Source organism: Bidens hawaiensis, unplaced genomic scaffold (assembly GCF_021521415.1).
Source record: "Bidens hawaiensis isolate Kalapana, Puna unplaced genomic scaffold, B.hawaiensis_p1.1 tig00009693_1, whole genome shotgun sequence".
Classification (NCBI taxonomy): domain Eukaryota; kingdom Viridiplantae; phylum Streptophyta; class Magnoliopsida; order Asterales; family Asteraceae; genus Bidens; species Bidens hawaiensis.
The window spans coordinates 617,582-631,915 of record NW_027491727.1 but is presented as its reverse complement, the minus strand read 5'-3'; the positions used below and the strand labels follow the sequence as shown (position 1 = coordinate 631,915).

The 14,334-nt window shown below is 34.8% G+C and overlaps 2 protein-coding genes across 2 annotated transcripts; one reads left to right on the top strand and one right to left on the bottom strand.

Annotated features, from left to right (window-relative positions):
* Positions 1-4,636: 4,636 nt before the first annotated feature.
* LOC143533457 (uncharacterized) lies at positions 4,637-7,135 on the top strand. Its single transcript, XM_077028237.1, has 3 exons — positions 4,637-5,532; positions 6,436-6,676; positions 6,789-7,135. The coding sequence occupies exons 1-3, from the start codon at positions 4,718-4,720 to the stop codon at positions 6,957-6,959; spliced, it is 1,227 nt and encodes a 408-aa protein (XP_076884352.1). The 5' UTR covers positions 4,637-4,717; the 3' UTR covers positions 6,960-7,135.
* Positions 7,136-8,481: 1,346 nt separating this feature from the next.
* LOC143533432 (large ribosomal subunit protein eL43-like) lies at positions 8,482-12,908 on the bottom strand. The gene is made up of 6 exons (XM_077028223.1): positions 12,859-12,908; positions 10,164-10,218; positions 9,197-9,236; positions 8,902-8,990; positions 8,704-8,786; positions 8,482-8,610 (listed from the first exon to the last, which is right to left on the bottom strand). Exons 1-6 carry the CDS (start codon positions 12,906-12,908, stop codon positions 8,547-8,549), a joined length of 381 nt encoding a protein of 126 aa, XP_076884338.1. The 3' UTR covers positions 8,482-8,546.
* Between the last annotated feature and the right edge of the window lie 1,426 nt (positions 12,909-14,334).

Sequence of the window (14,334 nt, the reverse complement as noted above, 5' to 3'; positions counted from 1 at the left end):
TCGGTTCCCTAGTTCTCGAATATTAGTAGGGTTCGATTCCCTCTTCATTACCATACAACCATTACTTTATCATTTCTTTCTTTTATTATCTCTATCACGTTCATACACATAAACATACATAACATACTTACCTTATACATAGCGTTACAACCTGACAGTATGTGCAATATCCGAAGATCGTTCACGTATCATCAAGCAATCATTCATACATTTCACATTATCCACATAAGCATACACTTATCTCTTAGGATAAGCGTATTAACAAACATATTGAGTATGCACACAGCCCCGAAAACATAACACATAAATGGGGCTAGAAACTCACCTGAACACGGTTACGTTCACCGTTAATCGTAACCCCTTTCTTCAGTTGTGCACGGCTGACTGTATAACAAGTATACGTATCAATTAACTATCACTTCTCATAATGTATTTCTATCTTTATATGACCCACAACGAACAGGGGTCCGGGGGCAGCGCCCCTGGCAGCGGGGTCTAGGGGCGGCAGCCCCTAGCAGGGTCCAAGGGGCAGAGCCCCTGGCTGGGGTCGAGCTGCCAGGTCAGCTTGGAAAAATTTTATTTCCATTAACTGTCTTAACACATTTTTCATTAGATTTTTAATTTATTTTCTAAACGAACTTGGCTTTAGGCGAAGTTACCATTTAGGCGAACTTAGCTTCAGGCGAAGTTGTCATCAGGCGAACTTAGCTTCAGGCGAAGTTGTCATCAGGCGAACTTAGCTTCAGGCGAAGTTGCCAGTTAGGCGAACTTAGCTTTACAGCGAAGTTGCCATCAGGCGAACTTAGCTTGCAGGTGAAGTTCATCAGGCGAACTTGGCTTGCAGGCGAAGTTCATCGCTTTGAAGGCGAAGTTGCCTAGATGAAGGCGAAGTTGCCCAGATAGCCGCAGTTTCGGTTTCTGTCCAACATTTCGAGCAATTTTAACACCCTTGTTACGGTTCAACATCACCCACTACGTTTCCCGACCATTTTCGGTCGTTTATACACTAAAAGCTCGGATCTTTAAACTTCAAAGATCAAGAATCATACATTTTTGAGCTTGTTTGGGTCTTGTTTATTTGCTTAATTACAACTAGTCTCTCTCTCTCACACTCTCGGATCTCGCCTCTCTCTTCCGGCCGCCGGCGGTTGAGGTGTGTGGTGTGTGTGTTTTGGAAGTGTTAGAGAGTATGGTAAAAATGAAGATATTTTGGGATTTTGGGGGTATTTATATCCATGAAATCCCATTCTCATTTAACCCATCTCAATTAATCCAAGTCCAAGACCCGCTCCTTACCCGATATTAATTATTTACGCGAAATCACTAAACATAACTTCCTTTATTCATCATTAAAATTTTAGGATGTTACATATCATTAATATAATTAATGTATATAAAGAAAAGAAAAAAATTATTGAAAAATAGCCTATAGTGACGAAATTTCCTAGCTAAAGGTAAAATAAATTATTTTCATTTATTTTATAATACTGAGTGATAGATAAATAATAAATAAAAAAAGAAATTGACCTATATCGACGACATGTCTTCGATACTAAGTTTGGCGGTATGGAGGGAAATTTAGCCGCGTGAATGAAAATTTCAATATTTTAACATTCGCCTATATCGACGAAATGTCCTCGCTATAGGTCCCAGCTTTATATTCTAATTTCTTTCTCAGTTTGTTTCACAATCTCACTTCCACTCCTCCAAACTTATTTTGTGCCACTGCCATGTCCGGGTTTGCAGCCGCCGGTATCTTTCACCATCGCTCGTCCCACCTCCGTCGTAGTTGATAACCTTCACCACCACTGATTTCACCTCCGCCGGCCTTCACCACCACTGGTTTCACCTCCGCCTGCGCATCCACTCGCCGATGTATCCCAACTCTGTTACTGCCGCCAGTCCCGATTCACAAATTTGGTACCACGCAATTGTTGTATTTGTGTATCTTTGTTTGAACTATAGACATAATTTAGTTTTAATTATATGTTTGATAATAGATATTTATGATGTAATTTTGCCCTAAATTTAGGATGTGTATTAGGGGTGTTATCCGAGTAAAATGTTTGGGTCGGGTTACTCGAGTTAGCGCTTCACGGAATTTGACTTAAAGAACGACCCGTTTATGAATGGATTGTTCGGTTTTGGATGAAGCGGGTCGAGTTTAAACAAGTTGGGTTTCTGGTTGGTTTTCAGGCCGATATTTCGGCCCATTAGCCGTTGAACATTTTACTTTCTGCTGGACATTTTAGTTTGACTTCATCTCATTTAGTTTTATTGTAATTTGTCATCTTATCATACAGATACTTGGTCTTCTATGGATAATAACAGTGGAAGCATGGCTAACTACATAAGAAATCATCAGCTGGTAATTGTCTTATTTTATCCTTTTGAATTGTAACCTTTTCTTTGAGCTTTATTCTTGGTTAGATATCAATTTGGTTTCATACGTTTTTTCTATTTTAATTGTTGATGAAACGCACACCTAACTTTTTGATGCTTTATGCGGATCATGATAGATAATCAACTCATCCTCATTAATAGTTTACATTAATGCCTATATCGTTGCAAGCTTAAACTGAAATCAAGATTTTGGTACTTGATTTTTTTCAGATTTTGGTATTGATTTATATGCATGTCTTTGTATGTGTTCGACACATTAACGTACATAATTTACTTTATATATAGACTTATGTTCTAATCATCTCTATGTCTAAACTAGGGTCAATCCATTAAATTTCTCGCCATAAAAAATCAAGTGTTTTACCCTGTAAACCATTTTATACATATGATTAGGTATGTATGCTTGTTCATAACATATATAACTGTATTTATTTTATCGTATTAGATGGAAGGTCGATACTCGTGATCAAGAGAGGATTGTGATCGGCTTCATGTATGTATAAAACTCTATATTTTTGGTTATTTTGAGAACGCTTGTATAAGATGTATGTTCTTTTTGTTTTTTTTTATTATTTTGCTACTTATTATACTTTTATTAGTTTTGGTAATTTTGATAATTTAGTTGAAAAAACCAGGTAAAGAATAATATATAATATATATATTTTTTTAATTTTGGTAACCATTCTCGAGGACATATCATCGAGATAGGGTTAATTTAATATTTTTATTGTAAGGCTATATTGACGACAAGTCCTCGATATAGGATTAATTAAAAATAATAATTAAACCTTATTTCGACGACTTGTCCTCGAAATAGGGTGATTAAAAAATGATTAATCATTTTTAATCACCCTATCTCGAGGACATGTCGTCGATATAGGTGATTCTATATCGACGACTCTATCTCGACGACAATTTTAAGCTATTACGACAATTATGTAGTGACGACGGATATATCGACGACAAGTCGTCGACAAAGGTTATATCGAGGACAAACAGGGTCTATCTCGACGACTTTTGTCTTCGCTAAAGCCCCTTTTTGTTGTAGTGAGGGGATAAAATCTAGTTAGATATAAAATAACTATTAGTATAATGATTATAAATAATAGAATGTAGGTTCATTAAATCGATGGATTCAACTATTTTTAGAATTAATTGTGATCAACTACCCTAGACTTGTCCCCCAAGAAAGAAAGAAAAAAACCAACCACTTTGACAACTAATGCTGATTGCAAATACCAATCTTGAAATTGTCAAGTTGTAGTTTGCTTTTGAAAGTTGAACTTCAACACCCATAAATGCAAGTTAGATGGAGATTGAGAATGTCTAAAAACCCTAAATTAAAAGTTAGTATTTATTTCAACGAACCATATTTGAAAAATAAGATTTCTGTTTGTTTCGTTATCAAGATTAAACAATTTACGGTGTTGTTGTCCTTACATTTATATCAATAAACTTATATTAAGTAAACGCACCGGTTGACTTTTCATACATCAAAGTTAAATATATACAATCATATATCTAGTATATTTTTTAATGAAAGCACATAATAATAATAATAATAATAATAATAATAATAATAATATTTCATCATTTATTAATCTTTAATATTGAATACTAAATGTTTAAGTGAGAATAATTTACATTTTACTTGGCCATCAAGTGATTTGCCGTACATTATTTGATAAATTCTCAAATATCTTACATTCAACTTCTAAATCCATATAGATTTTATTTGGCCAGGTATGTGATGAATTTTGGTACATCCAGACACCCGGTTACTCATTTAGGGATACTCACAAGCCGAACCAAACCGAATCAATCGATGGCTTGGTCGTGTTTCACTCGTTTACAAACAAAACCGAGCCGACCAGCTCATTTACAAACCAAGCCAAAATTGAACTACAATTTTCGTGCAAGAGTCAAGAATCAAGCAATTTGGACAACCCTACCTCCAATCGCCTTTCCGAGCTATAAAAATTCCTAATAGAAATCCATCAACACAAGGTGCATGTAGTTAACATTATGAAAATCAAAGGAGTAAACTAAAAATACAGAAGTCTTGTGTTTGCTCTCGAGGGTCAAAATTTCAAAACTCACAAACTTGACGCCGTCAATATTTTCATAATGACCAAAATACCCTTATATTTTTATATAAACCCGTACAACTAATACACATACCCTTTTATGTTTTTCCCTCTTTTCATCTCCAAATTAAAACCATCATCAAACACACACAGAGATCAAGAACTAGGGTTTCAACATTCAAATCACCAAATTCATATTCAAATTCAAGCTGGAATCAATCCGGTAAATGCGTCACAAGAACCCGGGTCACCCGATCGGAAAACCCCACAATTATTCCGATTCAAAAAACCCTAATTTCAAACTCAAGTTCACCAAAACCCATCACAAGTCTTTAATCTGCTGTTCATCTTCCGAAGCTTTAATATTCACCAAATCAATTGCTTTAAAGCTGTTAAAGATTACCCATGTGAAGCTCTTCTGGATTAGAACCCCTTCAAGGGTTGTAATCCTCCTTTGTTTACCTTCAGTTTATTATTATTATGTTTCACTGAAATATTATAAATCTTTGTGTCTTTACATCCTGTTGTTGGTATCTTTCATTATACTCGTTCTGTTTCGGCTGTTTGTGGGTAGAAGTCTTCAAATTTTGAAGCTTTTTGATGGACAAAAAGCATGCACACCAGTTGTTTGGTCAATTGGTTCAGTGAAGCGGCACGAGGAGACCGATGTTTCTGGGTTCTTGGTGAAGGTTTACAGTAATGGGGATGTGTATGAGGGTGAGTTTTATAAAGGAAGGTGTTCTGGAAGTGGGGTTTATTATTATAATATGAATGGGAGGTATGAGGGTGATTGGGTTGACCAGAAGTATGATGGTTATGGTGTTGAGACTTGGGCTAAAGGGAGTCGATACCGAGGGCAATATAGGCAGGGGTTGAGGCATGGGTTTGGGGTTTATAGGTATTATGTTGGGGATATGTATGCCGGTGAATGGGTCAAGGGTCAGTGTCACGGGTTTGGAGTTCATACTTGTGAAGATGGGAGTAAGTATTTTGGGGATTTTAGAGCAGGTGTTAAACACGGGCTTGGTCACTACCATTTCAGGTAAATTTCGAGCTTGTGTAAATTATTATTATGGGGGTGTTTGGGCATTTGAATTGGTTATTAAAATTGCTTGTGGTTTTATGAAATAAGAATCATATAATCGGTTTGAGTTAGTACAAGCGGCTCATTTTGACCTCAAGTACGCCGATAATTAGCCAATACCAAATATATATGGTTGCGGTTATTATCATTCTTATATTGTGAGAATCATGCATATGTTATGAAGAGGAATGAAGCTGTGATTTTGATATTAATTAATTTAAATTAGGCTCACCACCTAATCTTTTTGGTCTAGACCTGATTATGAGGTCTGTTTTTTCTTCAGATTTCATGACAAAGTAATAGACCATGGCTTCTGCTTAAATGCAACAAAAGTATTTAAATTTTAATAAATTTTGTACAAACTTAGTGATTTTTCTAGCATTTTCATCAGCCTTCAAATCCAGTTCATAGTTTTTATGAAAAGATATGAAGATATATAAAGATATAGGTCAACTTATGAAGAGATATAAAGAATCGTTAGTTGATGTTATCAAAAGATCAGATTCCTTAAAGAAGTGATTCTTTACTATCAGTTGGAATATTGTAATTTGTAACAGCTAACACACATGCACAAAAGTGTCAACTACAATTTTTTTTTTCTTCCCTGCATATTCTTTCTCATAAGTTCTCCACAAACAATGTTATTATTACACAAAAAGAACATTCAGAAACAAGATACCAACTATGATGTTTCAAATATTTTTCACCAAGATTCATAAAGTTTTCAACTTTATCATCTTGGTATACGAGTTTGATCATATTTCAAGTTTTATAATTATAATCAAATTGTATAGTTTTTTATCTGTATAAAAATGAAAATATTATGATATTTGAGCTTATATGTGATTAATGGCTATGCAGAAACGGTGATGTGTATGCTGGCGAGTATTTTGCAGACAAAATGCACGGCTTTGGTGTTTACAACTTTGCAAATGGACATCGGTATGAGGGCGGTTGGCATGAAGGAAAAAGACAAGGGTTCGGTTTGTATACGTTTAGAAATGGCGACACTCAATCAGGTCATTGGGAAGAAGGTGTTCTTAGCATTAATCCACAATATCCTTTGTCGGTTTCTCATGCCAAAGTTCTTAAAGCAGTTGAGGTAATTTCATATATCATATATAATATTATTCCCCAAATTGAATAAACATGTTTGGTATTGTGGTTAAGGAATGATGGAATAGCATTAACAATATTTGATTGCTAATTTTCAGGAAGCTAGACGAATAGCCGAGAAGGCGGTGGCGGCAAAGAATGTGGATGAGAGGGTGAACAGGGCGGTGGCGGCTGCTAACAGGGCGGCTAATGCAGCAAGGGTGGCGGCAGTTAAGGCGGTCCAGAGCCGTGTGCACCATTATGATGATCCAACACTGGTCATAGTATGAACCATTTGTTAATTTTGGTCAACGGTGGGGAGAGAGGTGTTGGAACCACATTGAGCAAGTGGATGGTTCTTGTTTCTAACCACAAGATAACACTGTACTGTTAGGTTTAGGTGACTCAAGTGCTTTGGTTTAATTAAGGTTCATGAGAGTTAGGTTCTTGTTACTGTCATGTAAATGTAAATATGTTTTACTTCCAACGTAATAGTTGCAGTATGTTTGGCTTAAATGTGTTTGTGTTTGGTGTGCAACAAATATATAATAACTGAATAGAGAATATTAATCCCCTCGTGGCTTGTGATGGTGGCCAACAATGGATCTTAATATATGCGTTAGGATTTGATCTACCCATCTAGGTTTGGTATGTTTTCTTAACTTAATTAAACTAATTTATGGAAGACATCAGACATATCATAACCGGACCTAAACTGACATGGGACGAGCGTGCGAATTATGCATGATATGATATACTTGGATCTCACCAAAGACATGGTCAAGGAAATGTTCTCGTGAAGATGTAAGATTAAAGTTAAAAACATCTAGTGACTCATATCATTTTGTCATAGTGTCGTTTTAGCATTAGGGCTAGTACTTTTTTACATGACCCTTGTGTCTTCCTTACCTGTAATTTGTATTTGTTATCATGCATGCTTTTCTACTATGCATGTTGCTAACTAGCGTTGTCTTCTTTTTATTAGTTCTGTGTTTTATGTTTCTATGTCTATAATATATTTTTCCACCATTCCCAGACCTTATCAATAATTTACTGTTAGCGAGATTTTTCCTAGTATTGTTGCTGCTGCCGTAACCTTCTCATGCGTTAGTCCGCTAGATGTTACCAAACTTAGTTTCTGTAGGCAATGAAAATGTGGTAAGAAAATATTGTTATTTTGTTTCCATCTTATTTTCTTACCGCATTTTCTCTTTTCAGTGCATTATGACTGTAAACCGTCATTTATTGTCACATTATGACAACATCGTGTTTGCAATTTTGTTAGTTGAATTGTTACGGTTAATGAATCTCGTAGACAAACTACAAAAGTGGTTCATCAAAGGCTATGATTAGAAGTCTTTGATTTGATTTTTATTATGTTGGGAGTTTAAAAAGAAAGTCTTTTGACTTGATTTGTATTATAGCTAGGATGAGTTCATTTTAACAAATTTAAGGATACCAAATGTTCATATAGCTAGTGTGAAGATAATTTAGAATTGTTAGTATTGTTTAACGGCAAAAAAAAAAACACCAGTGAATTTATGTTCATATCAAATTTGTGTCAACAAGGTCACTTGTCTCTAAACATAATATGATCATTTAATGACGATTATGCATTAAATGTAATTTGCTTGGGTACTGAAATTTTCCCCAAGCTACCTCTCATATGCAGACCAGAACGACACACCATAAACCAAGCACACCACAATTTCATGTCTGCATAATGTTTTACATTAAGGATTTAAAATAAAATACACAAATTCCTCATTGATTCAACAAAACTGTCTAGATCCAAAGCAAACCGACAACACTTAACAATAGCAAAGAAAACATAAACATCAAGATGAAACTCAATTCCAAAAAAAAACCACCTGCGCCTAACTCTCGGTTTGCTCCCTCAGTCTTCGGATTGTGCTCCTGACCGTCACAGCACTAGCGGTACTATTATCATACAAAAACAAACCAACATCAATAAACGAAAACAAAGTGACCTAATCAACAAAACAAAGACAAAATCAAGGTTTTAATAGTTACTTCAATGTGTATGCACCGCCCGCTTTGACTTTTCCGCAGTCTTTGCATCCCCATATTCCAACAGCTTTTCTCTTCACGGCATACTGTGTAGTATTTCAATGACAAAATAAGTTTTTTTTAAAGAACATTTATTTGTCAAAAAAATCATTCTTTTACGTAGTTTTAAAGATGATAACAATTATATAACAGATTAACTACCTTTCCACAGAACTCACAGAAAAACTTGCTGTGCTGGCTGACTTCCATTTTTTTGATCTGCTTTCGCAGACTGGCACCATAACGGGTACCTGAAAAAGATTGCAATAGTTCATAAAAGTAACGAACAGAGCAACAAAACAATAGAATTGTAAAAGATGTTCTCGATTGGTGTACTACTTTGTGTCGATTACAATTATTTACAACACATAAACTACTTTTTAACAGGTGATAAAGCTAATTATTATCGTTTATGCGCATTGCAGATTCACCTGAAAGCAAGAAACAAAATACTCACCATACTTTCCAACAATTCCGGCCTTCTTTGTCCTCTTTGTCTGCAGATAAAATGTGAAAGATAATCAAAATGCGTTTAGTCGCTGAATAAACCAAGATTAGCAAAAAGCATTATTAAAATGTTACAAATACTCCCACCATGAATCCTATGTAAGGAGCAGATTTCTCATACATAAGCATAAATGTTTAAAATTTTGATACAAACATGCAGCATCAATAGTAGCCATAAAACTTGTATATCAAATGCTATTGTTAACAAGAAACCAAAGATCATTATTGTAATCATGTTGCAAGTCAAAATTAAATACGCAACCGAACGCTTGCAGTAGCTGTGCAAATTCTATAACTTGGAAATCAAAAGTTCAACATGTTATATAATATTGCCAAGGTTAACATGAAGAATAAAAGCAGCTAATAACTAACTAGTTTAGATTGTAAAAAGTAAAACAGTATAATTAACAGTCTTGATTTCTACCTAGTGTTTATAAATCAGTCAAATCACTCCAACTGGCTAGTTATTATCAAACCAAATAAAAATCAGCCACAATTCATATAAGCTGGCTTACACGGAAGATCGATTGTCGAACAATATAATAATCAAATTAAACAAGTTGCGTGTGTGTTCGAAAAGGAAAGGCCGTACCATCTGGAATTGGAGGAAGAGAAGAAAATACAAGTTAGGTTGCAGAGCACGGCGCAGCAGCGAACTGAAACAAACCCTAGATGCATTATAAAGCGACCGAATATGGGCCGGTTGGGTTGAATGGCCTCTTTTAATCCTGCACACTTCAAGGAAGCCCAATAGCGTTGCCCATTTATTTCATCTAAACCAATAAGACGAAACCGTTAACCCGAATCATAACCGACACACAAGTTTTGTTGAAAGTTGAAGAAACAATATAAGGCTTAACCACTTCATGAACCAGTTTTTGTTTGGCGAAGAAGCTAGTTGATTCTAACCAACTAACCAGTGTTGACTGTTGATTTGATGCACATTTCTCATAACCAATCAAATCATTAGGCCTGTAAATGAACCAAACGTTTAATAAACTATTCGTGAACCGTTTGACGAGGAGTTCGTTTATGTTCATTTATTTAATAAACGAACGAATATGAACAAAAAAAATTTGTGTTTGTTTAATTAAACAAACGAACATGAACACATGTTCCGTTCGTTCATTTATGTTCATGAACGTTCGTTTATGTTCGTGTATGTCTGTTTATTTATGTTTGTATATGTATTAATAGAAAATAATTAGATATTATTTCGATAGGTCATCTGCTTAAAGGTTTTATATTTGTTAATTTGTGTTCATTTAAGTGTTTTCATTTAAGTTCGTTTATATTTGTGTTCATTTACATTTGTTCATACATGTTCGTTTATCTTTGTTCAATTATGTTCGTTTAGATTTTAAACAAACGAACACAAATGTCCATTTTTAAATAAACTAACATGAACATAAATATATGTTTGATTAAGTGTTCGTGTTCTTTTAAAGTTAAATGAACGAACACGAACATGCCCTTGTTCGTGTTCATTCGATTCCTTTACAGGCTTTCATTATTCACTTAATGCATGGGTCTCAATCTCTAGGCTTTGCCGATTTTATTTGTGTTCGTTTGAGTTCGTGAACACATTAATTTTCTTAATAAACGAACACGAACATAAAATCTCGTTCGGTAAGTGTTCGTGAACACATTTTTTTCTTAACGAACGAACATGAACAAGGCCTTGTTCGTGTTCGTTCGGTTCGTTTACAGCCCTACAAATCATCCAACGTGTCATCATGTGACCATGCGACCAGAGGTAGGCCTGTCAATTTTCACCCGAACCCGAGAACCGAACCCGACCCGAATAGACCCGACCGAAGACACATCCGAACCGCATAACCCGAACCCGAGATACCACGTAACCCAAACCCGATTGCAATAGTTAAGGTCGGTTTTTGGATAGGATTTCCTCAATTCGGGTTAACCCGATTAACCTGAGAAAGCAACGATTTGAAATGCCGAAATTTTCTAGGTATGAATCTTTACCTATTATAGCTACAATACAATTCAAAGGAGAATAATAATATATGCATACAGCACACTCTATTTCTTCGTCATGCAATACAGCTTCAAAGTTGCAATCAAAGAGTTTGCAAAAGGTACACTCGATCAATGTTAAATTGAAATTAGTTGATTTTATATGAACGAATACAATTTATCTAACATCCAGCTCAAGGTTCTTTTCGTATACTATTCAATTTATGAAATTAGTCGATCAATGTTAGTATACTATTCAATTAAAATCAATTGAAATTAGTTGATGAAGTAACAAAGGTTTTGTTCGTTTATATTAAGGTACACAGCCACCACTACATCCATTATTCATAGTGAGTATTGTAATATATATATATATATATATATATATATATATATATATATTGTATATGGAGCATGTTTCTAAAATTTGAAAAACATGAAAATATTAATCTTTTAATATTTATTTATTTTGTTACAGATGTCAACAACATTCGATGCGGCTGAAGAGATCTTGATAGCAATGATGATGAAACTCCACCAACTCAGCCAACTATGAAGAAACCTAAAATTTATCAAACAAGATCCAAAGTGTGGAGTGATTTTGAAAAGTACAAAGATGTAAACGGGGTTCAAAGAGCAAGATGTATGCATTGTAATCATTTGTACAAGTGTGAGTCAAAAACTCAAGGTACGAGTAATCTTAGTAACCATTTAACAAAATGTGAACCGTACAAAACTAAAAATAGTGATAGCCAAACACAAATTGTATCTGGGGCTGAAAATAAAATGACCACATGGAAGTTTGATCAAAAAACCATTAGGAATGGCCTAGCTATATGATAATAGTTGATGAATTGCCATTTAGTTTTGTGGAAAGGAAGAGTTTTAGGCATTTTATGAGCCTATGTCAACCATCCTTTAAAGTTCGTTGTAGAAGTACAATTACAAAAGACATATGTCATACGGTTCAAAAAGAAAAAACAAAAGTTCGTGATTTTATTGAAAAGAATGTTGGTACGATTTGTTTGACTACGAACACATGGACTTCTAATCAACAATCCAGTTTCATGTGTATCACCGCCCACTTCGTAGATAACGAGTGGAAATTAAGGAGCAAAGTCTTGACATTTTGTACCCAAGAGAATCATCGTGGTATAGATATTGGGAAAACGGTTGAAAACTGTTTAAATGAATGAGGAATAGAAAATATTTTAACGGTTTCGGTTAATAATGCTAGTGCAAATGATGTTGCAATAGACTTTTTGAAAAGGGTATTCCAAAATTCCAATAAGTGCCTTTTAAATGCTAAATGGACACACATTAGGTGTGTTGCACATATTATAAACTAGTGGTCCAAGAAGGAATTAAACTGGTTAGCAAGTCAGTTGATAAAGTTAGGTGGGCGGTTAAGTGGATTTGGCAGTCACCATCAAGATTGACAAATTCGACAAGTTTGTTAAGATTGTTAATGCCGATAAAACGAAACACCTAGTTTTAGACGTAGCAACTCATATGGAACTCCACTTACCTTATGTTGGAAGTTGCGCAGACTTATGAGAAAACCTTTGAGAGATATGATATTGAGGAGTCCGTCTTTAGAATCGAACTTGAAAAAGAGGGTTACGGGGAACTTACAACTGAATATTGGCAAGGTTGTAAAGATTTATGCCATTTTTTGAAACCATTTTATTATATTACTTTGAGAGTCGCGAAGACACATTATGTAATGTCAAACTCATGCATTGAAGAGATCTATAACATTAGTGGCATATTAGAAGAAGCTATTAGTACTGCTAGTCTATGTCAGATTGCAATGGCAATGAAGGCAACATTTCAAAAGTATTATAGGAATATACAAAAAATTAACTTATTGTTATACTTTGCGTTGGTTTTAGACCCAAGGAACAAAAAACATTACCTAGATTTACTTTTCGTCGATCGTTATGGAAAAAAGTTGGCGGGTGAGAACATAAATTTTGTTATGAATTCTATGCATGAGTTATATAATGAGTATATTAGAATTCATTCCCAAAGTTCTAGTACTGTCGAGTCTTCTGGTTCGTCGGTGTTAGGTAAACATGATAAACCTGAAGACACAACACCAAGCCAACCATTCAGAATTAAACTAACAAATGATTACACGAAGAGTTGAACCAATTGGTGAGTTAGACAAATTCTTGAAAGAAGATTTTGAAAAGTATTCGAAGAACTTCAATCTTTTAAAATGGTGGAAAGTTAATAGCCCAAGATTCCCGATTCTGTCTTTGATGGCTAGAGACTTATTCGCCATTCCAGTGTCAACAATGGCTTCTGAATCAGTTTTTAGCATAAGTGGGAGGGTTTTGGACCCGCATAGGAGTTCTTTGACTCCTAGGATTGCTGAGAGTTTAACCTGCACTCAAAACTGGCTTCGGGATAGTTCTACTTCAAGCATGCAACTCTTGACCGAAGAAGATTGGAACACAATTCAAGAAATCGATAAAGGCATTTTTGTCACTAGATAGTTTTGTGGTGTTTTTTATCATGTTATAATATGCAACTATGGTAATACTTACTTTAATTTACTTTTATTTGATGTAGAATTAGAAAAGGAGGAGCCGAAAACATGAAGTGGGCAATGTCAATATAAAGAATGAACACAAAATATGATATTTATTTAATGCATTTGATTTTTGTTATTTGATTTTGATACGTTTTGGTTTGAGACATGGTATTTCTATTTAACAATTGCTTGTTATGAATTGAGATTTTTTTTTTTCATTTTAATGATTACTCTTATTGTTTGATATAATTATTGTTAAGTGCTATTATGTTCATATAATAGGTGTTGTTTAATAGTACTATATTTCAGTGGAATTGTACACTATGATGACCAAAAAACCCATTTTTTTTTTAAATCATTCCAGCCCTTTCACAGCCTTCACTTAACCCGAATCAAACCGACCCAATCTAACCCGACCCAATAAACTTCATCATCAATCATCATCAATCATACCCAGTAAAATCCCACCGACAGCAGAGCTATAGGTAGGGTCTGGGGAGGGTGGGATGTAGGCACACCGTACCTCTATCCAAAGGAATAAAGAGGTGGCTTCCAGAGAGACCCTCGGC

Coding starts and splice junctions, on each gene's coding strand:
- LOC143533457 (XM_077028237.1), top strand. CDS start 4,718: ATGCGTCACAAGAACCCGGGTCACCCGATCGGAAAACCCCACAATTAT. Junction 5,533..6,435: donor CTTGGTCACTACCATTTCAG/GTAAATTTCGAG, acceptor ATGGCTATGCAG/AAACGGTGATGTGTATGCTG. Junction 6,677..6,788: donor AAGTTCTTAAAGCAGTTGAG/GTAATTTCATAT, acceptor GCTAATTTTCAG/GAAGCTAGACGAATAGCCGA.
- LOC143533432 (XM_077028223.1), bottom strand. CDS start 12,908: ATGGTTTCAAAAAATGGCATAAATCTTTACAACCTTGCCAATATTCAG. Junction 9,237..10,163: donor CAAATCAACAGTCAACACTG/GTTAGTTGGTTA, acceptor TTTTATCTGCAG/ACAAAGAGGACAAAGAAGGC. Junction 8,787..8,901: donor TCTGTGAGTTCTGTGGAAAG/GTAGTTAATCTG, acceptor AATACTACACAG/TATGCCGTGAAGAGAAAAGC.